Source organism: Oncorhynchus kisutch, linkage group LG20 (assembly GCF_002021735.2).
Source record: "Oncorhynchus kisutch isolate 150728-3 linkage group LG20, Okis_V2, whole genome shotgun sequence".
NCBI classification, from domain to species: domain Eukaryota; kingdom Metazoa; phylum Chordata; class Actinopteri; order Salmoniformes; family Salmonidae; genus Oncorhynchus; species Oncorhynchus kisutch.
This window is the reverse complement of record NC_034193.2, coordinates 21,939,016-21,966,788: the sequence shown is the minus strand read 5'-3', so window position 1 is coordinate 21,966,788 and position 27,773 is coordinate 21,939,016. Positions and strand designations below refer to the sequence as shown.

Sequence of the window (27,773 nt, the reverse complement as noted above, 5' to 3'; positions counted from 1 at the left end):
GTACAAAATGATCCTCTCTCCCTAAGAGCATGATGGGCATGACATTTATAAATGGAAGGGGAGGATGACTTGGGCCAGCAGACAATCGATCTGAGATCCACTTAAGTTTCAGTCATGGGATTTTTGTTGTTGCATTAACCCCTGATTACACCTGTATACATTAATACATTGTAACAGCAGCCATAAGTATTATAATGCAAATATTATAAAGCGCTTATAAACAACAAAATGTTGTGACGCATGTTATAATTAGAGCTATGACATGAACAGAGCTATTATTTTCAACTTCCGCCTTACACAAGCTAAATGGCTGTATATCACATGCTGTAGCAATTCCATTATGACATGGTACTTACAAGGTTACATGCCACATCGAGAGAGAGACACTCCAACGCATCATGCACCAGTTATAAACCTAGGAGTCTGACTGTCAATATCTACACCCCCCCCCCCCCCCCCCCCGTCGTCTTGTCTGTCAGAGCTGTGGTAGTGCGTGCTGGAGTCCCTCTAAAGGGGGTGCCTGTGTGGTGGGGGGGTACAGCGACGGGACCCTAAGGATCTTTCGCCTGGCCTCCTCAGAGATGGAACTCAAGCTGCACCCGCACCCTGTGGCCGTCACCGCCATCCAGTACTCTGCTAACGGTGTGTGTGTTTGGGAAGGTCACTGTCAATGCTACCTGTGGACATTGTCTCGTGTGTGAATTTGGTAGTCGGACACTGCCGACTCTGCTTTACTATTCATGTTTAGGATGTGATGGCAGTCTTTCTGTTGGGACACCGTTTGTATGTCATTTCACTGGGATGTATAATAATACACATTATATAACGGAGGCTATATGTGACCTCTGACCCTCAGGTCAGGTGATCCTCTCTGCTGGGAGGGACGGCCTGATGGCTGTCAGCAGCCCAGTAACCGGGCTTACCGTCAGACTCATCAGCGACCACAAGGGGGCACCCATCACTACCATCCAGTGTGTGAAGAAACAGGTCAGGGCCCATATTCACACAACTAAGTAGGAGAGCAGATCTAGGATCAGTTTTGCCTTTCAAATTCAAATGTATAAAACTTTTGGAGCCTATATCCTATAGTATACATAGAATGACTAGAACATACTTCTTCTGTGTGACGTCTTCTGAGGTTACTAGTGTAACTGTTTTTGAGGAGCTACTAAGAATCTACATGAAGGAATTGTGTCGTCATGCATTTTGCCCACCAGTACAAAGAATTTGGGCTTGAAGGAAACGAGATGTGGTTGGCTGCCAGTGCAGACAGACGGGTCAGCGTTTGGGCAGCTGATTGGATGAAGGACAAGTGTGAGCTCCTGGACTGGCTCACATTTCCAGCCCCTGCCAATCCTGAGGTAAACCTCTCTTCATAGGCATACACACACATGCACGCAAAATAAATAGTATGGAAATCAGTCTGTTAGACAAGCACTTTCAGGTGAGGATTTTATTCGTGATAGTGGGAATTCAGACCCAAGTTATGCACGTCCGCATCAATGTAACTTCAGTCCCTTTTTATGCACTTTTCTCTCTATGTATTCTGAACTTGGACTTAAAGCTGCAATATGTAGGCGACCCGACCAAATTCACATAGAAAAGTAAGTTATAGATCTGTCATTCTCGTTGAAAGCGAGTCTAAAAACTGGTGGATTTGTTCAATGTGCGTAATTTCTATGCTTCCCATTCTTAAGTATCGTTTTTTCATCTTTTCATTTCGGTTTTGTACACCAGCTTCAAACAGATGAAAATACAATACTTTTGGTTATAGAAAATAGATTTCACAGCGGATTAGCTGGTACAATGATTCTCTACATAATGACTGCTTGTTTTGTCACCATATACTGAAATTAAGCAAACTATTTGAATTTTATCATCCAAGAAATGGCGGTGTGATTTCTGCATATTGCACCTATTAAGCATGGGGAAATGCATGTCCCAGCAAGGTATTTCTTTGGGGGGGTAGATCACAGAAATTGAAGGTGTGGCAGAGGTGTGTCTACAGATATGGAAATCATAAATAAGTTTGAGTTTACCTGTTTGTTCCAAGTGGATTTTTTTTAAATAGAAATTATTTGAAATAACACCCGCTCTCCATGCAATTTCATTTACAAATTGATAAGAGCTAGGTAAATTAGTAATCTGTTTGGAGAAGGGGATTGTAAAATACAAATAGCGATAGTTTCAGATGATTTTTCCTTCTGTTCGCTGGAGACTAATGTGAAACCAGTCATGGAAGCAAACTGGTAAGCATATCAAGATGACAGGTATTTCCACCCCATTTCCCACAATGAAGTATAAAATGTAAAAAAGTATATTTAAAATATTCAAAGCATTTTATACTACACTGTGGGAAATAGGGTGTGTTTTCTGTGATTTGAATTACATTTATTCAGCGCTTGCAAGGGAGCCATACCTGCAAACCCCCATTGCGCATGTGCATAGGGTAGGTCTGAATACTGAGAAGAGCTTCAATCAGAACGGGTCAAAAAAAGTCTGAATCGGCCCCGACGTGAAGTGCAAGATGAGACGTGATATCAGTCAATGGCTGTTTTTTACTTGAAAAACCTTTGTCAACCTTCCAAGCATGGAATAGTTTTACCATGAACATTTCTGTGTTCTCTCTTTATCTCGGTCTTCATCAGGAGTCAGACAGCCTTCCTCCCAGCTTGGCTGCTTTCAGCCCCATAGACCCTGGCCTGGTGGTGTACACAGGCTATGGAGTGGAGAGAGAGCTGTCCTTCTACAGCCTGGCCAAGAAACGGGTCATAAAGAAGATTGCCCTGTCCCATTGGGCCATGTGCTTCAGCCTCTCCTCCAAGGGTCGCCTCATAGCGGTGGGCTCAAAAGGTGCGTGTCACTTCTCTTCTACCTCTCTCATTTCAGTTTTACAATGTGACTGTTGTGTTTTGTGTTGTAAAAAGCACTTATTTTTTGCTAGCAAGGAATGAAGTATTAAAATAAACTACAATAAAAACCCATCAAAAGCAGACCAGCTTGGCACAGGCTTGCTTGGTATTTTCGAATTTACAATACAGCATCAGTTTGACAAATCACCAGCATGTGTGTCTCTCTACACAGTACTGTACTCAATGACACATTCTGTATGTATGTAAATAGGTTGCATGAAGCTGCTGTGTGTTTTGTCTCTCTCTCTCAGAGCGAGTGCTGAAGCTCATCAAATCATCCAGCGGTAGGTTCCAGGACTTCCTCCACCACAGTGACTCTTTGCAGACCTGTCGATTCTCCCCCTCAGGGAAACTCCTCTTTACTGTTGCCTACAATGAGATCCTGCTGTGGGAGGTGCGGGGCCTTTAGAACAAGGTAGACCACTATACATTAGTAGACTGTGAACTATATTATTAAAGGACAATCAGAGGGTGATCTACTGTATAGACCCAAGATTTCACCATTGGTCCTAGTTAGTATGGATTTGTAGATTGACATGAGGTGTTGGGTGGTGGTAATGTAGGTTAATTGAAACACTTGCTCTCCTGTCTGCATCAACCCTCGGTTGGGTGTAGATTAAAAATCCTCAATATTCACGCACGCAAGTGCCTCAATTTAACTGACAAAGCTAACTGAATAATTGATCAATTGTTTACTTTAGTCATTTTAATTCTGAGGTTTTTATCAGTCCTGTAAATTACTTTTTATATTTGAAGAAAATATTTCATTTTTATTTATATGAGAGCCTCCTTTGTTCAGTGGTTTTACACTTCATGGGAGTGATTTTTGTTTTGCATGTTATGTTCTTAAAATTATAATGCGCTATGTCCATCAGCCAATACGGTCATTCAGTCTAAATTATGCACTAAAATGTTTTGTCCATCAATGTTATACACTTTGTTTTTTTTTCAACAAAGAAATTTCAATAAAGGTTGTCACCTCAAATGAAACCCTAAATTGTGTCATTAATGTGATTTTGTTTTTTTGTGATGCAATTGCAAGGTAAGTATATTTCCACTAATGTTATGTCATCAAATGAAATTGTGACTTTGGTTGAGCTGAGGGGGCGGAGAGGCATTGAATTGCAAGTATTTAGACAGCGATGTACCGGAATCTTCATTATCGCTCACTATCTTGTGTGACGTGTGTTTTAGCCAGTACTGAGAAATTCTGTTTTTGTTTATTGAATGTGTCATTCTGATTACACAACAAGGTTTGGGATGATGCATAGTTTTGCAAGTTGTGTTTTGTTTTATTTAGGGGGGGAAATGAGAGGGAAGAATGCATCTTTTAAAGTGGCTGATTTTGTATTCCTGAAGTAGAGTGACACGCTAAAGCTCTTAATGTTTGTGATGTCTTTGACTGGATTTTTTTTTTTTTTACCCATTTATCTCTTTCCCCCATCACTGATAGAGGAGGTGGAGATGACGATGAGAAGAACTGATATCGTGACTTCCATTTTCTACTTCAAGATGAAATCTCTTCAGATGACGGTGTTGAGAAAAGTAACAAAAGGGAGACATTTGCAAGGAGAATAACGTGACCGTGTTGAAGTACTACTCTTGTCAATTACACGGCCCGCACAGTTAATCGACAAACTGCCTTTGTAATGGGAGTGAATTTATGCTTCTGGATTCTTGGTGAGTTATGGTACTGGAGGGCCTTTCAACTGTATGAGTTTTTTTGTTGTTGCCTGAAATAAAGATGAGGGCGTCTCAGAGATTGAGAGAATATCTGTTTGTTTGAAATTTAACGCTACCCAATGGCATGACTGCACTGGTCTAAAGGATATGCTTGCATGTGTATAGAGGCATAATTTGTTTATGTCTGATATTTCTTCTCTTTTTTTTCCCCTACAGGTCTCTACCTGGCCCTACCTTTGGAAGGGATATATCCTCCACCCTGTCAAACAGGGTATACGATTTCTAAGATTGGAAGTGGCTGTTCTGGTAAGATCAACTGATTTACCCTGGTGATGAAAAATATCACTACATTTGAATGGCAAGTGTAGACAGCAGGGTATTGTTTCTTTCATCTCTATCTGTTTGAATTTAACGGGTGCCTTTTTACAGGTTCACATCTAGGATAAGAAGTTTAGAATTCAGACTTACCAAGAGGTTAGAGTGAGAATGATGTCTAAAAGAATGCATTCACTGTTCATTAGCTGAAACTATTCTCTCTTCTCACTCATTTCAAGCCAACCAACTAACTGACTAATACCTAACATCTGTCCTAACCTCAGATACTTACTTGGTGTTATGTAGATACAGATGAGTGTGTGGAAGATCCCTCCATCTGTGGGAACCATTCTACTTGCTTCAACACCCTTGGTAGCTACCACTGTCAGTGTCATCCTGGGTTCGAATCTAGGATCACTTATTTCACTTCTGCAGATGGAGGATGTACAGGTCAATACTGTGTTTTTAAGATGTTATTAAAAACTAATAATAATAGCTTTAATTCCTTACCACTAATATGAATAAAACAGGATAATTAAAAGCTACCACTGTCTGTCAGTTTTAAAATTATGATAATGTTGTAGCATACAGTAGGGTCTGAAATTATTGACACCCTTGATAAAGATTTAGCAAAAAATAAATACGGAATTCAAATACTGAGCTATATTGTATGCTCAGAAATGTTGGGAAATTATGTGATTTTATACTTGTACAATTGCTCAGAGGAGATTTTGTTAAACAAGTAATACTTTTTTCCTCAAAGGTAGGGGTAAAAATTGACACACCAGTTTTCAATACCTCACCTTGCAAGGATAACGGCACAGTCTTTTTTTAAAATGTTTCCTCCATTCCTCCATACAGAATCCTTCTCGATCCTTCAGTCTACGCTTATGGACTGCTCTCTTCAATTCCAACCACAGGTTTTCAATGGTTTTCAAGTCCAGAGACTATGGATGGCTATTCCAAAAAATATATATTTTTGGCCAATTAGCCATTTCTTTGGATTTTGATGTGTGCTTGGGGTTTATTGTCTTGGTGGAAGATCCACCTATGGCCAAGTTTCAGCCTCCTGACAGAGGCAACCTGTTTTTTGGTTAAATTACTTGGTACTGGGTAAAGTTCATGATGCCGTTGACCTTAACAAGGGCCCCAGGAGCAGTGGACTTGCACTACAGTGGCGGTTTTGGCATGGAAAGGACAATGCATTAGCAGAAAATGACCCCTTTTACCTACTATAAAATATGGTGGTGGATCTTCGATGTTATGGGGCTATTTTGCTTCCACTGGTCCTAGAGCCCTTGTTCATTTTTTGGCCAAAAACCTGGTTGCCTCCGCAAGGAGGCTGAAACTTGGCCTCAAGTGGATCTTCCAGCAAAACAATAACTCCAAGCACAAATCAAAATCCACAAAGAATTGTGTTTATTGTCCACAAAATAAAAATGTCTAACCCATTGAAAACTTGTGGTTTAAATTGAAGAGGGCAGTCCATACGTGCAGTTAAAATATATATCAAGTATCTGGAAGGATTCTGTATGGAGGAATGGTCTAATATCCCTAAAATGCCGCTATCCTCACAAGGTGAGGTACTGAAAGGTACTGATAATAGGGGTGTCAATAGTTTTGACCCTAACTTTTTAAAGATTTTTATTGTATTACTTGTTAACCTCTAAAAGTCTAAAACAGACAGTTCAAAACATTTATGATTACATTTTTTATACTATCTGTCCGATATCTAAGACGTATAAGAAACCTTAGGAATTTTACAAATCTATCTATTGCGTTAGTGCTTAGTTGGTGAGTCATATCCTCTTTTGGATGAAGGAATTCAGTCTTAATCAACTATTCCTAAATATCCCTTGTAATCATTCTGTTACTGAACAACATCCTCTGCTTTTCGAAAGTATTCACACCCCTTTACGTTTTCCACATTTTGTTGTTACAGCCTGATTTTAAAATTGATTAAATTTAGATATTTTTTTTTGTCACTGGCCTACAGACAATACCCCATAATGTCAAAGTGGAATTATGTTTTTGAATTTTTTACAAATTAAGAAAAAATGAAAGCTGAAATGTCACAAGTCTGTAAGTATTCAACCCCTTTGTTATGGCAATCCGAAATGTGCTTAACAAGTCACATAATCATTTGCATGGACTGAGTCTGTGTAATAATAGTGTTTAACATGATTTTTGAATGACTTCCTCATCTCTCTACCCCACATATACAATTATCTGTAAGGTCCCTCAGTTGAGCAGTGAATTCAAACAGATTCAACCACAATGTCCAGGGAGATTTTCCAATGCCTCACAAAGAAGGCCACCTATTGGTAGATGGGTACGAATAAAAAAAGATGACATTGAATATCTCTTTGAGCATGGTGAAGTTATTAATTACACTTTAAATATTGTATCAATACACCCAGTCACTACAGAGGTACAGGCATCATTCCTAACTCCGTTGCCAGAGAAGAAGGAAACCGCTCAGGGATTTCACCATGAGGCTTTAAAATAGTTACAGTTTAATGGCTGTGGTCTGAGGATGGATCAACAACATTTTAGTTACTCCACAAAACTAACCGAATTGACAGAGTGAGAAGAAGGAAGCCTGTACGGAATTTTAAAAATTCAAGGCAAGTAATACTGAAAAAAAATGTGGCAAAGCAAATACATTTTGTCCTGAATTTGAAGTGTTATGTTTGGGGTAACTCCAATACCACACATTACTGAGTACCGCCCTCCATATTTTCAAGCATAGTGGTGGCTGCATCATGTTATGGGTATGCTTGCAATCGTTAAGGACTGGAGAGTTTTCAGGGTAAAAAATCAACTGAATGGAACTAAGCTAAGTCAAATCCTGGGGGGAAACCTGGTTGTCTGCTTTCCACCAGACACTGGGAAATTAATTAACCTTTCAGCAGGACAGTAACCTGAAACACAAGGCCAAATCTACACTGGAGTTGTTTTCCAAGACGACAGTGAATGTTCCTAAGTGGCCAAGACAGTTTTGACTTAAATCTACTTGAAAATATATGGCAAGGCCTGAAAATAGTTGTCTAGCAATGATCAACAACCAATTTGACAGAGCTTGAAGAATTTTTAAGAGAATAATGGGCAAATGTTGCTCAATCCAGGTGTGGAAGTTTCTTAGACTTACCCAGAAAGACTCACAGCTGTAATCGCTGCCAAAGGGGACTCTACAAATGATTGACTCGGGTGTAAATACTTAAGTATTTCATTTTCAATTAATTAGCAAATTAAATAGTTTTCCCCCTCAATCTACACCCAATACCCAATAATGATAAAGCAAAAACATTTTTTTTAGCAAATTTATATATACATTTAAAGAACAGTAAATATCCAATTTACATAAGCAGCGATAGAAGTCTTCTTGGGTATTACGCTACAAACTTGGCACACTGGCATTTTGGAAGTTTCTCCCATTCTTCTCTGCAGATCCTCTCAAGCTCTGTCAGGTTGGATGGGGAACGCCGCTCCACTGTTATTTTGAGGTTTCTCCAGAGATGTTCGATAGGGTTCAAGTCCGGGCTCTGGCTGAGCCACTCTAGCACATTCGGAGACTTGTCCCGAAGCCACTCCTGCATTGTCTTGGCTGTGTGCTTAGGGTCGTTGTCCTGTTGGAATGTGAACCTTCGACCCAGTCTGAGGTCCTGAGCGCTCTGGAGCAGGCTTTTATCAAGGATCTCTCTGTACTTTGCTCCGTTCATCTTGACTGGTCTCCCAGTCCCTGCCTCTGAAAAACATCCCCACTGTCGTGGAAATTCTAATCAATAATGAGTGAGGAGACCCAACACTCTTGAGTGATGTGCCGAGATCTCTGACATACAAATATATTTTATAGCAAGATACATCCTCTTAGTCTACATGACAAACAGATATGTTTGAATGGGTCGAACGGTGAGACTTGATATATGAGAAAGGAGTATCCCCCAGCCAGATAGCATTTGCTGTGAAGACTGTTGTTATTGTATAGAAACCAGAGTTTGACCCCTAAGAAAAGGTTCCTCTCATTATTATCCATACCTGAGCCATCTCTCCCTGGTATGAACACCAACTCATTCTATGAAATACATATCACCAAACCATTCATAAATCAATTATCAGCGTTTTAAGCATCAGAGGGTTTTCTCAGTTCACACAGACACATGAGAAAGTACTAATAGAAACGTATTCTATTGCATAAAACAACCATTTGATGCATTAACAGTATTAAACATAATCTTGTAATTTGTTTATCACATACCACCATGCTTCACCGTAGGGATGGTGCCAGGTTTCCTCCAGACGTGACGATTGGCATTCAGGCCGAAGAGTTCAATCTTGGTTTCATCAGACCAGAGAATTTTGTTTCTCGTGGTCTGAAAGTCCTTTACGCTGATAATTTATTTATGAATGGTTTGGTGATATGTATCCAAGCAGGCTGTTGTGCATTTTACTGAGGAATGGCTACTGCCTGGCCACTCTACCATAAAGGCCTGATTGGTGGAATGCTGCAGAGATGGTTGTCCTTCTGGAAGGTTCTCCCATCTCCACAGAGGTACTCTGGAGCGCTGTCAGAGTGACCATCGTGTTCTTGGTCACCTCCCTGACCAAGGCCCTTCTCCCCTGATTGCTCAGTTTGGCTGGGTGACCAGCTCTAATAAGAGTCTTGGTGGTTCAAACTTCATCCATTTAAGAATGGAGGCCACTGTGTTCTTGGAGACCTTCAATGCTGCAGAAATGTTTTTGGTACCCTTCCCCAGATCTGTGCCTCAACACAATCCTGTCTCGGAGCTCTACAGACAATTCCTTTGCCCTCATGGCTTGGTTTTTGCTCTGACATGCACCGTCAACTGTGGGACCTTATATAGACAGGTGTGTGCCTTTCCAAATCATGTTCAATCAATTGAATTTACCACAGGTGGACTCCAATCAAGTTGTAGAAACATCTCAAGGTCGATCAATGAAACAGGATGCCCCTGAGCTCAATTTTGAGTCTCATAGCAAAGGGTCTGAATACTTATGTAAATAATATTTTTTGTTTTCACTTTGTCATTATGGGGTACTGTGTAGATTTAATTTCATCTATTTTAGAATAAGGCTGTAACGTATTTTTGGGGGGGGAAAGTCTAGGGGTCTGAATACTTTCCAAATGCATTGTATATACAGACAATTGCAATGTTGTATTTTTTTGTTACTCCCATTTTCATCACATACACCATCATCATCTCTCTCCCCACCACTTTCCCCCCCCACTAATCTCTTCTACTTTCAGACATTGATAAGTGTGGTGAGGACAGACATATTTGTGGGGAGTGGGGAACCTGTCACAATATGAAGGGAAGCTACTGGTGCAGTTGTCTCCAGGGATTCCATCAGGAAGGCAATATAAGTTCCATGTGTGGAGGTGAGAGAAACCCCATTCTCCTTGGGTCGATGTGTTCTCTGTAAGGTTAAGGTGTGGTACCGGTGAGGTAGTCACTTTACTATGACTACCTCACAGTACCACAAAACTAAATGCATTGACCAGAATTATTTGAAACGTCTTATCCACATTGTGTTTTGGGGTATTGCGTGTCTTTAGTATCACTCTGTTAGGTCACTGTCCGACACATCCATGTCGTCATCGTCTTTCTTATTCCCCCACTTTCTCTCTCTCTCTCTCTCTCTCTCTCTCTCTCTCTCTCTCTCTCTCTCTCTCTCTCTCTCTCTCTCTCTCTCTCTCTCTCTCTCACACACACACTCTCACTCTCACACACACTCTCACTCACTCTCTCTCTCACTCATTCATTCACTCACACAGACATAAATGAGTGTATAGGGGCTGGGAACAAATACCCCTGTGGCGAGAATGGAACCTGCTGGAATCTGGAGGGCAGCTACAGGTGTCATTGTCCCCCTGGATTCACTACCTACGGCAACAACCAATCTAAGTGTCAAGGTGAGAGAAATGCTTGTTCTACCTTTTCATTTTCTGCTGACCTCAGTTGTCTTCGCTTGTGACCACTGATCTTGAGGCCATCTGTTGAATCCTCCACCCAGTTACCAGTTTCACAATCGCGATGAACGGCCTGATGTATTGTGTTGTATTTGTACGATCTGAGGTCATCTGCATTCGTGATTTTCCTTTTAGAGCTGAATTGTGACCCTTTTGCAACTCAGAGTACACCTGAACAGGTAAATTCTTCCCCTTTTTAAATTATTATTTTCTCAAGTGCTTGATTATTCACCACATTCTTCTCATTTATATTTCTCTCTCTCTCTGTGTACTTTCTGTCTCTCTCAGACTCTACCAGGTTTTGACAGCCTCTTGTCTCTCCTGAGAAACAACTGTTTGGTGTTGATTAACTCCTCTGGGTTGGCTGGAGCTACAGAAAAGACTGGAGAGGCGCTTTTGACAGTATGTTGCCTCCCTGAGCTACACACAAGCGCGCACACACACACATACACGTTACATCACGTCTCTGTTGTCTGTCTTTTCTAAAGGTACTGGCCAATGTCACTGATGTTCTTCAACTCCAGTCCAATGGTCAAGGTGGTAACAGCGGGAAATTGACTACGCTACTGAGGACAGTAGAAAACTCTATCAGACTGATTGCTCCACAGCTGAGAGAAAATGTGAGCAGGATAAATACAAGCCATACAGGTAACACTTATACTGAAAACACATTTAGTCATCACTTTAACATCAGCGGTACCACAACTTAACCTTACATTGACCACTAAGTGACCACTTGTTCTTTCAATAATGGTGATTTCTACTTAGTATAGATTGTTGTCCCTATGTTGAAAAACAGAGGTAGAAGTTGTGGTGAGGAGGGACAGGACACCACCCCGAGGACCAGTCAGACTGACGAATGAAAACATCCAACTTGACACCACCTGGGAGACGGCAATCGGAGATGACACGAATTTCCCAGGTACACTCCCACTCAGCTGCAGTGGCATTAGCCTTCTTTAAAAAAAACAAAGTAATTGGGAGTTTCTGAATGACAATTATTTACTGACATTTCTATACGTTTCTTTATTTTATATCTTGTAGGATTTGTGTGGAGGCTTTTGTGTTTTGTGCAGGGCTTATTATACTGTATATGGGTGCATATGTTGTGTACCGTGTGTGTTTTATTTTAGGTTGATGGGTTTGTATACTTGATGATTTGTGAATTGGTTTTGTTTTATATTGTTTCTGTATGTTTTAAGTGGATTCATTTTGTGTTATGATGTTTGCAGGTTTTGGGTTTGCCATTTTGCTCAGCTACAAGAGTCTGCAGAATTTGACCAACAGCTCCGAGCAGCTCTCCTCCAGAGTGGTGACTGTATCTGTTAGCAACCCCAACACAACAAACCTGTCTGAACCGATCATTCTCACCTTCAATCACTTGAAGGTAACAATTACAGTGATAGTTCACTTCTTTCGCTTATCTTTGACTTCCCTAGACTGTGATTGTTTGCTCCAAACAGGTTTTAAATTTTAAAAAATAAATAAACATTTTAGCTGGTTATTTAGCAATGTTTAAAATCTCCTAGCTACAATTTTTGGGGAATGTTGCAATGCTAGTGGAAATGGATTGTATCCGTTAGCGATGTGTTCAAAATCATGGGGAAAGAGCTCGGTGTGGTCTACGTCCCCATGCTTTTGAATGCACCACTAACGGATACAAAAATGCTAGCCAGATTATTCTGGATTTAACTTCAAAATAAAGTAAACTATCCCTTTAAAATAGGTTTTATTAGACATTTTTAAAAACAACATTTGTTTAACAGATATGCACGCGGTAGACCTTAGCTGTTCATAAAATGATATGAGTCTCATCTCCTCTGTGCCCCAGTCCAGTGATGCGAATACCACCTGTGTTTATTGGTCAGAGGATGGTGAGGGGGCTTGGTCAATCCAGGGCTGCGCCTCCGTGATGTCCAACTCCACCCACACTGTGTGCTCCTGCACCCATCTCAGCAGCTTTGCCCTGCTCAGGGGAATCCAAGAGAATAAGGTGATACACAACAACACCGTAGAACTGTTAAGAGGGAAAAGGTTCTTAGATCTGTGAGAAGATATTTTTGCCTTCAAACTCACACCCCAAGCATACCTTCCTTGGGGCAGTAGGATGGTCTATATTTGATTCTTGTTATTCCGCATTGACATTGACAGAAATGCAGACAGTTGCAGTTGGTGATGTGGGCGGGCGCTTCCGTGGCGCTGGCTTGTGTGGTCCTATCCCTACTCATGGCCCTGTGGTGTCGCTTTGTCAGCAAAAAGCGCAATGGAGGGAGCCGACCAGAACAGCATTTTAACCTCTAAAGCACCTCAATTTAGACAGCAGGGATTTCTAAAATCTCCTTCCTTTGTTTTGTATATTATCCCACCCTATGTCAATTGACTGTAAAATAACTATTTAGACTGTGAACAAACTGTTAGAAAATGTAAATATGATGTTTCAGTTTCAACCTCAGTCAATTGATAAACATGATTTCATGAAATATATAAATGTATTTTGATATTATTGATTGTTCTCAATTCCCATCAATATCAATTTACTTTTATCACTGTTCAATTGTACGGTAGACGAGTTTACCATATCGTATTATTGTACAAGTTTAAATAGCAACTCTGTTGTAATCAAAGGAAGGACGTACATGTTTGTTCATGAAAGACTGAACACACACCTTTACGCTCACTGTGTTTACTGGACACGTAGAAAGGGTCAAACTGCACATGCATACTAACATTACATTCATACTGTTATGTGGCCGATGGTCGGCGGCCTGGAGACCGGTTCAAGTGCATCAGGCAGATTGCGTGTGAACATGAAACGAGGAGAACAAAACGTGCGTTAAACAGCAACCTCTTCAATATTTCAGGCTTTCTAAGTAGGAAAGCTCAAATTAGAGTGCTGTGTAGTAAAGCTCATCAAGTCCATCAGCTGCAGCTTCCTAAAACCTGGCTTTCCTGAAACGGGTAGGTGAAGAACCGACGGTCCAGGTTGAGTTTCTGTTTTGGTTAGAATGTCAGAGAATGAAAAACATCTTTTAAAGGTCCTGAACAGTTAAAATTGTGTTTATCATCCAATTGGATGACTTGGATTAAACCCAATCAGAGTATGACAAACGACTCTCGCTGGTACATTGATAAAGTTAGATCATAAATTGACTTGCTTCCTCCTTTATGTCAAAATCTTGAATTCAGGAATCTAGATACTGTTTGCTTATTGGGGATCGGTGAAACATCCACATTTATTCGCTCATTTTAATACAACAATAGTAACGTCTTATTCTCATACCCTATTTAAATAAGTACTGCCATGTAACCATCATTGCAGAAGACGTGTTCGCAGAGGGACGTGGTTTACATAGCTAGCTAGACTACTGGTGTCAGAATTTGACTGCAGGGTGTTACAGGTTTCCCCTATTTATCTGTGGCAAATATACTTCTAGGTTTTCACTTTCATCTGTATCTGGTGTTGGCTAGTTACTGGCCAGCATGGGGGAAGGAATTCTGTTTGGAACACCGACTCAGTTGTCATGTCGGTGCTGCTATGAACTGCAACAGAAGAGACATGCCAAACGATGTATACATAATTATTGACATCAAGGCATGGTTTATGTACATGGTCTGGCAGTCAGCAAATGTAATTGATGAAGTCAACCCAGGCTTTTTCTGACCAGTTTCAACTGAACTTGTCCAACATGAACTGAGACAGGATGTTGTCTATATCGATGCGGTTACAAAAACCGAACAGTTGGATAGACAAAAAATTTGTGAAGCCATGGTGTGATGTATGACAGGATTGGAATCTTGTTTGAGCTTCGTGTATCAGCACATTTGCTTGCGATGATCTCACTGCAGCGTTGCATCCAAGTTGCCGTCAATCAAGGTGAGCTCCCCACCCACTCAGACTGGTCCTTCAGCCTTACTGATAGTTGGAAATGAGAGAAAAGGTCAATTCTGAGCATTTGAATCTAGGTGGGGGATATTATGGGTGATGTTCTAGTCACTCAAATGCTATTTTCTTTGGGAAATATAGTACTGCTGGACCTTTTTTAAGCTTATGATTTTGTAATTGGGGTTATGCTCAAAAGCTCATGTGTATCAGTTATTTTTGTTATGTGACTGGATGGCTTTAACCCGTTATCTCCGTTCCCCTAATGTTGATAGAGCAACTGATTCGCTGTAGCTACGCATTCTGCTGTTAAATGAAATATCGTCACAAATGAACAGTAAGATTGCGAAAGGTGAGGAAACACAAGAATGGATCAAATGATAAAGACAGAGTCTGTGTAAGAACATGCAATAGTTGATCACACATCAACTCAGAAAACTTCTTGCACTTGAACCCTGTGCTTTCTTCCAGGCGTGAGCTCACTGAGTAGCTTAATCACTAATGCCTTGGTTTGGACAGCAGGTTTGTACTATCAAGAAAGTGTAATATTTGTGTTGTGGAGAAATGACCAGGCAGGAGACGGGAGTACAGTTAGTTTTCGTTTGGTCAAAAACCCCTCGTGCTCTACAGTTCCCGACATTCCAGTGTGCATGTGCATTTCCTATTAGGTGTAGTAACGTAACACTGCCGTAATGCATTACTGCTTAGTAACAGCACAGTAACTAATATAAACAGATGTAGATCCCAGATACTACAGAAAGCATGGGATCCAAGCAAATTTATTGAAAATTAAATACAGGAATATCTTATTTACTTTGACTTGACTTGAGTCGATACATGTTAGAATCACCTTTGGCAGTGATTTACAGCTGATAGTCTTTCTGAGTAAGAAAGAAGCTTTAATACAACCAAAAAAAACACCGGTTGTGACTAGTTTCTGGAGGCACTGTTTATACAGTGTGTGTGTGTGTGTGTATACATAGTGTACAAAACATGCTCTTTCAATGACAGACTGACCAGGTGAATCCAGGTGAAAGCTATGATCCCTTGTTGATGTCACTTGTTAAATCCCCTTCAATCAGTGTAGATGAAGGGGAGCAGACACCTTAAAGAAGGATTTTTAAGACTTTAAGACCTGTATTGTGTATGTGTGCCATTCAGAGGGCGAATGGGCAAGACAAAAGATTTAAGTGCCTTTGAACGAGGAATGGTAGTGGGTGCCAGGTGCACCGGGTTGAGTGTGTCAAGAATTTCAACGCTGATGGGTTTTCATGCTCAACAGTTTCCTGTGTATCAAGAATGATCCACCACCCAAAGGACATCCAGTCAACTTGACATAACTGTGGGAAGCATTGGAGTCGACACGGAGCAGCATCCCTGTGGTACGATCTTGCCCCGACAAATTGAAGCTGTTCTGAAGGCAAAAGGGGGGTCAACTCAATAGTACGCAGTGTTCCTAATGTTTTGGTCACTCGGCAGCATTGCAAATCTTGACACACTCAAACTGGTGCACCTGACACTTACTACTATACCGTGTTCAAAGACACTTCCATCTTTTGTCTTGCCCATTCACCCTTTGAATGGCACACATACACAATCCATGTCTCAAGGCTTAAAAATCCCCTGTCTCCTCCCCTTCATCTACACTCATTTGAAGTGGATTTAACAAGTGACCTCAATAACTGATCATAGCTTTCAATTGGATTCACCTAGTCAGTCTGTCATGGAAAGAGCAGGTGTTCTTAATGTTTTGTTTGTTTCAGAATGTGTTTCAGAACTGTTTCAGAATGTGCTTCTCTACAACTTATCTGTCATGATGCTGGTCTTGTATATGCGTATGTGCCCAATAAAAACGTGATAAGATTTATGGAACACATCGACCAGAAAAATAGCTTTTGAGCATCATTGAAGATTTAATGTATTTTGACCAGTGGAGGCTTCTTAGAACGGCTCATAATAATGTATTTGGTACCATTCCACTCCAGCCATTACCGCGAGCCCGTCCTCCTCAATTAAGGTGCCACCAACCTCCTGTGATTTTGGCTGACATATACATTGTCTTTCAGCCATATGTATCATATCGATGAGTGTCACACCTCCATCTGTGGAGAACATTTGCATTGGCAACTACATCTGTCAGTGCCAACCTGGGTTCATGGTTGACGTAATTGGACAATGTTTGGGTAAGAATTGTGAGATAATATGAATGCATTTGTCTTAAGTGTAAGCCTTTCCTTGTCATCACACTAATCTCTCTGTGTGCACTACTTCCATTTATTTTTCAAGGCTCAGTGCAGACAAAATGTGGATTTTTCTGTGTTTTTCGTATCATGTTGATCAAAAGAACAGCTGATGAAACTAACACCGTAAAAGTGTGAAAAAAAATATGGACAGTTTTTTTTCTTTTTTTCTGATAGTTGCTGGTTGAAAATACAATCTACACGGGACCTTCTCATCAGCAGGATTGCATGGGTGGGAGTTTTGGGCTTTGACATCACTATGCAGTAAATTGGTTAATAGACCAATAAAGAGTTCCAAACCCCTCTGCCAATAACATCTTGTTTTCAGTTTTTCCCTACCCACTCAGACCAATCCCAGACAGTCCTAGCAAAATTATGTTTAGCAAAAAAGTCATTTTTGCAGATTTGAATGGAAATCTATTACAGTAGCTAGGTTTCCATCCAATTGGCGTCCCATTTTAATGCGAATATACAGTACCAGTCAAAAGTTTGGACACTCCTACTCATTCCAGGGTTCTCTACATATCTTCTACATCCTGAAATGTATTCCCATGCCGTAAGTCTTGAACATTATAAAAACCTTTCATTTGCATCCTTAAAATCACTTGTTTCACTGCTGCCAGACTGACCTGAATATATTTTCATATTGAATGTACAGGTGAAGTCGGAAGTTTACATACATACACTTAGGTTGGAGTCATTAAAAGTCGTTTTTCAACCACTCCGCACCTTTCTTGCTAACAAACTATAGTTATTCCAAGTCGGTTAGTACATCTACTTTGTGCATGACACAATTTTTCCAACAATTGTTTACAGACGGATTATTTCACTTATAATTTACTGTATCACAATTCCAGTGGGTCAGACGTTTACATACACTAAGTTGACTGCCTTTAAACAGCTTGGAAAATTCCATAGAATGAGGTCATGGCTTTAGAAGCTTCTGTTAGGCTAATCCACATCATTTGAGTCCATTGAAGGTGTACCCATGGCCTACCTTCAAACTCAGTGCCTCTGCTTGACATCATGGGAAAATGAAAATGAATCAGACAAGACCTCAGAAAAAAATGGTAGCCCTCCACAAGTCTGGTTCATCCTTGAGAGCAATTTCCAAACGCCTGAAGGTACCACATTCATCTGTACAAACAATAGTACGCAAGTATAAACACCATGGGACCACGCAGCCGTCCTTCTGCTCAGGAAGGAGACTCGTTCTGTCTCTTAGAGATGAACGTACTGTGGTGCGAACAGTGTAAATCAATCCCAGAACAATAGCAAAGGACCTGGTGAAGGTGCTGGAAGAAACAGGCTCAAAGTATCTATATCCACAGTAAAACGAGTCCTATATCGACATAACCTCAAAGGCCGCTCTGCAAGGAAGAAGCCACTGCTCCAAAACCGCCATAAAAAAGCCTGACAACGGTTTGCAACTGCACATGGGGACAAAGATTGTACTTTTTGGAGAAATGTCCTCTGGTCTGATGAAACAAAAATAGAACTGTTTGGCCACAATGACCATCGTTATGTTTTGGAGGAAAAAGTGGGAGGCTTGCAAGCCGAAGAACACCATCCCCACCGTGAAGCACGGGGGTGGTAGCATCATATTGTGGGGGTGCTTCGCTGCAGGAGGGGCTGGTGCACTTCACAAAATAGATGGCATCATGAGAAAGGGAAATTATGTGGATATATTGAAGCAACATCTCAAGACATCAGTCAGGAAGTTAAAGCTTGGTCGCAAATGGGTCTTCCAAATGGACAATGACCCCAGACATACTTCCAAAGTTATGGCAAAATGGCTTAAGGACAACATAGTCATGGCATTGGAGTGGCCATAACAAAGCCCTGACCTCAATCCTATAGAAAATGTGTGGGCAGAACTGAAAAAGCATGTGCGAGCAAGGAGTCTTACAAACCTGACTCAGTTACACCAGCTCTGTCAGGAGGAATGGGCCAAAATTCACCCAACTTATTGTGGAAGGATACTCGAGACGTTTGACCCAAGCTAAACAATTTAAAGGCAATGCTACCAAATACTTATTGAGTGTATGTAAACTTCTGACCCACTTGGGAATGTGATGAAAGAAATGAAAGCTTAAATAATTATCTTTTATTCTGACATTTCACATTTTTGAAAATAAAGTGGTGATCCTAACTGACCTAAGACAGGGAATTTTTACTAGGATTAAATGTCAGGAATTGTGGAAAAACTGAGTTTAAATGTTTTTGGCTAAGGTGTATGTAAACTTAAGACTTCAACTGTATGTAATGTATGTCATTCACTTGTTAAGGTCTGAAGAAGACAGGTTGAAAGATTGAAAAAGGCGGCAAAAACAAAGCACACTACAGGTAGGTGGAGTCATATGATGAGTGGTATAGTCTGAAACCAACGTTTAAAGACCAATATGTTTTAGGATGATGTAGATGACTCCCCCCTCCCCCCAAGAAGTCACAGCATGTCACATCAGCATCCAGCTTTGCAAGAGCAGGTACTGTGTAGGCCATTAGCTAAAGTAAGGTGCATTATTGTACAAACATCCCTAGAGGTTCCCTTACATTACTTAATGACCACAATCTATTATCTTTCTAGACCATACTAAAAATGAAATGCACGGCGAACTGGGAGCTGTGAACTGGGTATGTAGTCTACTGTGTGTAATGCTGAAGGTTTCATGCATGGCAAGATATACTAGTTGTGATGACTTGTTGAGTATTTATACATGTCACTGAAAATCCCTTTAGTAATAGTGGCTTTTGTTTGCATGGTGGTATTGTGAAAGTGCGGTGTAGTTTGTCTTGATCACCCAATGAGGCACTACTCTTAATATTTATTCTTCCTTTTTCTTCAAGGAAGCAGATTTTCTCCTAAGGGACACCCTAGTGGCAGCAAGGTGGTGCGAACGCCAAACATTTAAAAGGCACCGTTTCCCTCCCTAGTGTAATTGGGATGGACGGGGAAGACCGCATTTACAACCCTTAAATAACTACGGTTGTATGATGGCCTGGATGAATAGGAAAATATTCTCCTCAAGGAACTGACCGTCTTTGCCTCTTTTGAGGAGCAGGAGTTAAGCTTTTTTTGAGAAGTGGTCAAACCTTGTTTTTGTCTGCTGTGTTGTTGTTTCAATTGTTAATTGTGTTGTTTAGTAAAGATGACGTAGAAGTCACCCGAGTCTCTGGTGTCTTTACTGGAGCTGGTATAACTGTCTATATGGTATAGTCTGTTTCCATTCTCATGAGGAAAGTAAATAGCATTATAAATCAGCATAGGTAGTAAGTGTGTATATATATATATATATATATATATATAACAGTACATGACATACATAACAAGAGATGTTGTTCACTGCAACAATATCAGTAGCTTGTCTTAAAAATAGCATGAAGAAAAAAAGTGTTAACACGTGCTGGTACCACTTTATATAATATTTTTTATGAGCTTCAAAAATAAAATGCGTTGGTATTCAACATGTGCCTTGCACGAACTGTGTGTTTGTATTCAGTGTGTGACACGCTGCTGCGCCTTCTTCACAACGCTGTCTGTGTGGGTGGACCAATTCAGTTTGTCCGGGATGTGTACGCCGAGGAACTTAAAACTTACTACCCGTCGATGTGGATAGAGGGGGTGCTCCCTCTGCTGTTTCCTGAATCAAATCAAATCAAATTTATTTATATAGCCCTTCGTACATCAGCTGATATCTCAAAGTGCTGTACAGAAACCTAGCCTAAAACCCCAAACAGCAAGCAATGCAGGTGTAGAAGCACGGTGGCTAGGAAATACTCCCTAGAAAGGCCAAAACCTAGGAAGAAACCTAGAGAGGAACCAGGCGGGGTGGCCAGTCCTCTTCTGGCTGTGCCGGGTGGAGATTATAACAGAACATGGCCAAGATGTTCAAATGTTCATAAATGACCAGCATGGTCGATTAATAAAAGGCAGAACAGTTGAAACTGGAGCAGCAGCACGGCCAGGTGGACTGGGGACAGCAAGGAGTCATCATGTCAGGTAGTCCTGGGGCATGGTCCTAGGGCTCAGGTCCTCCGAGAGAGAGAGAATTAGAGAGAGTCCACAATCATCTCCTTTGTTTTGTTGACGTTGAGTGTGAGGTTATTTTCCTGACACCACACTCCGAGGGCCCTCACCTCCTCCCTGTAGGCCGTCTCGTCGTTGTTGGTAATCAAGCCTAACACTGTAGTGTCGTCCGCAAATTTGATGATTAAGTTGGAGGCGTGCATGGCTACGCAGTCGTGCGTGAACAAGGTGTACAGGAGAGGGCTCAGAACGCACCCTTGTGGGGTCCCAGTGTTGAGGATCAGCGGGGTGGAGATGTTGATACCTACCCTCACCACCTGGGGGCGGCCCGTCAGGAAGTCCAGTACCCAGTTGAACAGGGCGGGGTCGAGACCCAGGGTCTCGAGCTTGATGGCGAGTTTGGAGGGTACTATAGTGTTAAAAGCTGAGCTGTAGTCGATAAACAGCATTCTCACATAGGTATTCCTCTTGTCCAGACGGGTTAGGGCAGTGTGGTTGCGATTGCGTCGTCTGTGGACCTATTGGGGCGGTAAGCAAATTGGAGTCGGTCTAGGGTGTCAGGTAGGGTGGAGGTGATATGGTCCTTGACTAGTCTCTCAAAGCACTTCATGATGATGGAAGTGAGTGCTACGGGGCGGTAGTCGTTTAGCTCAGTTACCTTTGCTTTCTTGGGAACAGGAACAATGGTGGCCCTCTTGAAGCATGTGGGAACAGCAGACTGGGATAAGGATTGATTGAATATGTCCGTAAACACACCAGCCAGCTGGTCTGCGCATACTCTGAGGACGCAGCTGGGGATTCCGTCTGGGCCTGCAGCCTTTGCGAGGGTTAACACGTTTAAATGTTTTACTGTGCAGTGAAGGAGAGTCTGCAGGTTTTGGTAGCGAGCCGTGTCAGTGGCACTGTATTGTGATCAAAGCGGCCAAAAACATTATCCAGTGTCCCGCTGGATTCATTACCTATGGTAAAAACCAAACTAAGTGTCAAGGTGAAAGAAAGGTGATTGTGTTGGTAGGTTAATGAATTTGAGAACTGTGGTTTCTAAACACTATTCTGTACTCTTAGTTGACCTATCCTTGTGACCAAAGACTTGAGATTCAATCTATGTTGAAACCTTCACCCAGCCTACCAGTTTCACAATTACGATGACCAGGCTGATGCATTGTGGTGTGGGATATAACTGAGATCATCTGTGTTCACTTTCTTGACTTTAGAGCTTAATTGTGACCTGCATGAATCAGAGTACACCTGGAGAGGTACTTTCCTTATGCTTTGAAATGACTACTCTCTGAAAAGTGTACTCGTCTTCATCTTGTTTACCAATTTTTGTACTTCCCCCCCACCCCCTTGCCTCTCTTTTTCTATTGCTCTCATCTTTCAAACTCTACCAGGTTTTGACAGTTTCTTGTCTCTCATGAGAAGCAACTGTTTGACATTGAGTAACACTGGACCTCCAACACCGGTTGGACCTCCTGGATCTGGTGGACCTCCTGGACAGTCTGGATCTACACCTGGTGGACATCCCGGACCAACTGGAGAGGTGCTTGCTTTTGACAAAGTCACCACCTTGAACTGACGTGAACACACACTAACCCTGTCTCTGCTGTGTCTCCTCTAAGGAACCTGGATCACTTCACTGATGTTCTTCAACTCCAGTCCAATGGTCAAGGTGGCAGCAGCAATCAAGTGACTACGCTACTGAGGACAGTGAATTACTCTGTCGAACTGTTCACCCCACAGCTGAGAGAGAATGTGAGCACTGAGCAGGAAACTAACCATACCCTGAACACATGAACTGAGCACATGGTTCATGCAGGTTATACAGTTGAAGTCTGAGGTTTATATACACCTTAGCCAAATACATTTAAACTCCGTTTTTCACAATTCCTGACATTTTAATCCTAGTAAAAATTCCATGTCTTAGGTCAGTTACGATCACCACTTTTATTTTAAGAATGTGAAATGTCAGAATAATAGTAGAGACAATTATTTATTTCAGCTTTTATTACATTCCCAGTGGGTCAGAAGTTTACATACACTCAATTAGTATTTGGTAGCATTTCCTTTAAATTGTTTAACTTGGGTCAAACGTTTCGGGTAGTCTTCCACAATCTTCCCATAATAAGTTGGGTGAATTTTGGCCTATTCCTCCTGACAGGGCTGGTGTAACTGACTCAGGTTTGTAGGCCTCCTTCCTCGCACATGCTTCTGCCGACAAAGTTTCTATAGGATTGCGGTCAGGGCTTTGTGATGGCCACTCCAATACCATGACTTTGTTGTCCTTAAGCCATTTTGCCACAACTTTGGAAGTATGCTTGGGGTCATTGTCCATTTGGAAGACCCATATGCGACCAAGCTTTAACTGATGTCTTGAGATGTTGCTTCATTATGTCCACATAATTTTCTATTTTGTGAAGTGCACCAGCCCCTTCTGCAGCAAAGCACCCCCACAACATGATGCTGCCACCTCCGTGCTTCTTCACGGTTGGGATGGTGTTCTTCGGCCTGCAAGTCTCCCCCTTTTTCCTCCAAACATAACAATGGTCTTTAAGGCCAAACAGTTGTATTTTTGTTTCACCAGACCAGAGGACATTTCTCCAAAAAGTACAATCTTTGTCCCCATGTGCAGTTGCAAACCGTAGTCTGGCTTTTTTATGGCGGTTTTGGAGCAGTGGCTTCTTTCTTGCTGACCAGCTTTTCAGGTTATGTCAATATAGGACTCGTTTTACTGTGGATATAGATACTTTTGTAGCTGTTTCCTCCAGCATCTTCACCAGGTCCTTTGCTGTTGTTCTGGGATTGATTTGCACTTTTTACACCAAAGTACGTTCATCTCTAGGAGACAGAACGTGTCTCCTTCCTGAGCGGTATGATGGCTGCGTGGCCCCATGGTGTTTATACTTGCGTACTATTGTTTGTACAGATGAATGCGGTACCTTCAGGCGTTTGGAAATTGCTCCCAAAGATGAACCAGACTTGTGGAGATCTACCATTTTTTTCTGAAGTCTTGGCTGATTTCTTTTCATTTTCCCATGATGTCAAGCAAAGAGGCACTGAATTTGAAAGTAGGCCTTGAAATACATCCACAGGTACACCTCCAATTGACTCAGATGATGTCAATAGCCTATCAGAAGCTTCTAAAACCATGACATAATTTTCTGGAATTTTCCAAGCTGTTTAAAGGCACAGTCAACTTAGTGTATGTTAACTTCTAACCCACTGGAATTGTGATACAGTGAATTATAAGTGAAATAATCTGTCTGTAAACAATTGTTGGAAAAATTGGATCTACATCTACAAAGTAGATGTACTTAACCGACTTGGAAAAACTATAGTTTGTTAGCAAGAAATTTGTGGAGTGGTTGAAAAATGAGTTTCAATGACTCCAACCTAAGTGTGTCAACTTCCGACTTCAACTGTATATTTAGGAGACATTGATGAGAAAGAATGGCCAAGTGTTGATATTTGTAAAACAGAGATAGAGGTTGTGGTGAAGAGGAACAGGACACCACCCCGAGGACCAGTCAGACTGACCAATGAGAACGCCCTACTTGAAACCACCTTGGAGACAGCGATCAGCAAGGACAGGAATTAACCAAGTACAGTCCCACTCAGCAGCAGTGGCATTAGGCTTCTTAGTGACAACAGGCTTAAAGAGGCGAAGCCTAAAATCCAGATGATTCCGGTTGATGAAGACCCAACTCAGGCGTTTCTTTCTCCTGCTACGTTAGGTTAATTGGTCAGAGGGTGGAGAGGTCAAGCCAACGTTGCACCTAATATGGTGTCCAACTCCACCCACGCTGTATGCTCCTGCACCAGAGATCTGTATATAGTGATGAGATGCACATGCCTCCGCCCTAACTTTGGGAGTTGTTGTCCCATTGGCGGTAAAGCTTAGGTCAAAAATAAGCCCATAGAAACGCACGGGTCTTATTTTGGACAGATTTTGGCGAGAGTGAAACATCTCACTTCGCCACTCCCTCTCTCCCTGCACCCATCTCATCAGCTTCACCCTGTTCAGGGGAATCCAAGAGAGAAAGTTTATGCACAACAACACTGTCAAACTACTAAGAGGGAAAGGAGTCTGACAGTCACATCGCGGCCCACACAGTAAAACCCCATGCCTAACAAATATCGTTACGTATGCACGTTAACAATCACTTTGCGCTATTCACAAAATATATAAGTTACTACGCGACACTTGGTTTTGGTTTCATATATCCCATCCATAACTCTATTGCAGAAATGCACAATTAGTCTTGACATTTGTTATTATCGTTTCTCTATGTTGAGTCAACATGTTATTTTACGTTGTAACAGTCACTGGTATCATCTAACGTTATAATTGAACTAATATCCTTATCAACAAACAGTGAAAGTTCTAGGTAATGTCTTCTCTTTGTCTCTGTTTGTCTCAGTTACCTGCATGTCTGCAGCATGGAAGCCAGCTGTGTTCAGGTGAAGGAGGTCCGACCGGATTTCCGTTGTTAAAGCATGGTTCTGGAGGGGAGTTGGGAAGTGCAACCCATCTGTTCACTGCGGAGGAACACTTTTTGATTCACATGTCGACATTTCAAAGTACCTTTCATACATTGATACTGTTAATGCTAAAATAACTGTATGTATTTCAAATCTGATCAGTACCCTGAAACGTTATATCACAATCATGTGTATTGAAAATGTATGTCTTGCAAAACTCACCTTCTACCTGACAATGGACAGTTCCATACACTGAGTATACCGCCATACACTGATATACCAAACATTAGGAACAACTTCCTAATATTGAGTTGCACCCTCCCCTTTTGCCCTCACAACAGCCTCAATTGGTCGGGGCATGGACTCGGCAAGGTGTCGAAAGCATTCAACAGGGATGCTGGCCCATGTTGACTCCAATGCTTCCCACAGTTGTCAAGTTAGCTGAATGTCCTTTAGGTGGGCCATTCTTGATACATGGGAAACGGTTGAGTGTTAAAAACCCTGCAGCGTTGCAGTTCTTTACACAAAGAGGTGCGCCTGGCACTTACTACCATACCTCGTTCAAAGACACTTAAATATTTTCTTTCCCATCCACCCTCTGAATGGCACACATACACAATCCATGTCTGAATTGTCTCCAGGCTTTAAAATCCTTTAACCGGTCTCCCCTTCATTTACACACAGATTGAAGTGGATTTAACAAGTGACATTAATAAGGGATCATAGCTTTCACCTGGTCAGTGTGTCATGGAAAGACCAGGTGTTCTTAATGTTTTGTGTACTCAGTGTATATTATTGAGGTAAAACTCCCTCTTGTCACTCTTTTATTTTTGAAGTTGATTCATGAGTTTATTTATGTTGCATTCGGTTCTGCACAGTGTGTTTTAATTTCAATTCAGTTTATTTGTCTATTTTAATACTTTTTGGTTTATCTTCTCCTGGCATAATTTGTATTTTTTGCAATTTGAAGGAATAAAACTCCTAATATTTGCACCATATCTCAGTGTGTCTCGTTGCCTACTTTGTCATCCATGACAGAGTCTTAGATCTGTGACAGAAACACACTACAGCCTATGTCAGTTTGAGTGTGATTTATGCTTGGTGATAGTTTTGTCATGTTTTTATGTTGTTTTAGACGGCTGTGTGTTCAATGTGAGTTGAGTATCCATGTTTAGACGTTCTGTGTTTGACTCCTCATTGACAGAAAAGTGGCCAGGTGATGCAGGTGGGTTGGAATTTCTGTGGTGCTGGCCTGTGTGGTCCTATCCCTGCTTAAGGCCTGTGGTGTCGCTCTATCAGCCACGAAACACAATGGAGGTAACCGGTCGCAACAGCATTTTAACCTCAACTTAAATCAAGGGTTTTTTTCGCTGCAATATCATGCACAAGAACGCATTCATAAATGTTATCAATAGTCTGCCAATAATTTGTCATTATTCGCCATTCTGACTTGCCTAGTTAAATAAAGGTTAATTATATATATATACAGTGCCTTGCGAAAGTATTCGGCCCCCTTGAACTTTGCGACCTTTTGCCACATTTCAGGCTTCAAACATAAAGATGTAGAACTGTATTTTTTTGTGAAGAATCAACAACAAGTGGGACACAATCATGAAGTGGAATGACATTTATTGGATATTTCAAACTTTTTTAACAAATCAAAAACTGAAAAATTGGGCGTGCAAAATTATTCAGCCCCTTTACTTTCAGTGCAGCAAACTCTCTCCAGAAGTTCAGTGAGGATCTCTGAATGATCCAATGTTGACCTAAATGACTAATGATGATAAATACAATCCACCTGTATGTAATCAAGTCTCCTTATAAATGCACCTGCACTGTGATAGTCTCAGAGGTCCGTTAAAAGCGCAGAGAGCATCATGAAGAACAAGGAACACACCAGGCAGGTCCGAGATACTGTTGTGAAGAAGTTTAAAGCCGGATTTGGATACAAAAGATTTCCCAAGCTTTAAACATCCAAAGGAGCACTGTGCAAGCGATAATATTGAAATGGAAGGAGTATCAGACCACTGCAAATCTACCAAGACCTGGCCGTCCCTCTAAACTTTCAGCTCATACAAGGAGAAGACTGAACAAAGATGCAGCCAAGAGGCCCATGATCACTCTGGATGAACTGCAGAGATCTACAGCTGAGGTGGGAGACTCTGTCCATAGGACAACAATCAGTCGTATATTGCACAAATCTGGCCTTTATGGAAGAGTGGCAAGAAGAAAGCCATTTCTTAAA

The 27,773-nt window shown here is 41.4% G+C and overlaps 2 protein-coding genes across 4 annotated transcripts in view; both read left to right on the top strand.

The window, feature by feature from the left end:
* The window catches only part of wdr90 (WD repeat domain 90), a 62,055-nt gene extending 58,132 nt beyond the window's left edge, over positions 1 to 3,923 (top strand). The window contains exons 38-42 of the mRNA XM_031798856.1: positions 480 to 642; positions 857 to 987; positions 1,218 to 1,361; positions 2,649 to 2,853; positions 3,164 to 3,923. Of these exons, the coding sequence (XP_031654716.1) occupies positions 480 to 642; positions 857 to 987; positions 1,218 to 1,361; positions 2,649 to 2,853; positions 3,164 to 3,321 (801 nt within the window). The 3' untranslated portion in view covers positions 3,322 to 3,923. The remainder of the gene's footprint in view (positions 1 to 479; positions 643 to 856; positions 988 to 1,217; positions 1,362 to 2,648; positions 2,854 to 3,163) is intronic.
* A 339-nt stretch (positions 3,924 to 4,262) lies between these two features.
* Positions 4,263 to 25,855, top strand: LOC109865949 (adhesion G protein-coupled receptor E2-like). Of its 3 annotated transcripts, XR_004204406.1 has the most exons (15): positions 4,263 to 4,592; positions 4,812 to 4,901; positions 5,217 to 5,360; positions 10,180 to 10,311; positions 10,708 to 10,845; positions 11,038 to 11,081; positions 11,191 to 11,304; positions 11,391 to 11,550; positions 11,702 to 11,824; positions 12,135 to 12,289; positions 12,734 to 12,895; positions 13,054 to 13,860; positions 22,441 to 22,589; positions 22,669 to 22,801; positions 25,468 to 25,855. XR_004204406.1 is itself a non-coding variant. In XM_020454459.2 (12 exons), the coding sequence occupies exons 1-12, from the start codon at positions 4,562 to 4,564 to the stop codon at positions 13,201 to 13,203; spliced, it is 1,443 nt and encodes a 480-aa protein (XP_020310048.1). In that variant the 5' UTR covers positions 4,263 to 4,561; the 3' UTR covers positions 13,204 to 15,392. The 3 variants fall into 3 exon arrangements, 1 of the variants encoding a protein (XP_020310048.1); XR_004204407.1 differs by lacking the exon at positions 5,217 to 5,360 and having other exon boundaries at positions 4,267 to 4,592; XM_020454459.2 differs by lacking the exons at positions 22,441 to 22,589; positions 22,669 to 22,801; positions 25,468 to 25,855 and having other exon boundaries at positions 13,054 to 15,392.
* Positions 25,856 to 27,773: the final 1,918 nt, after the last annotated feature.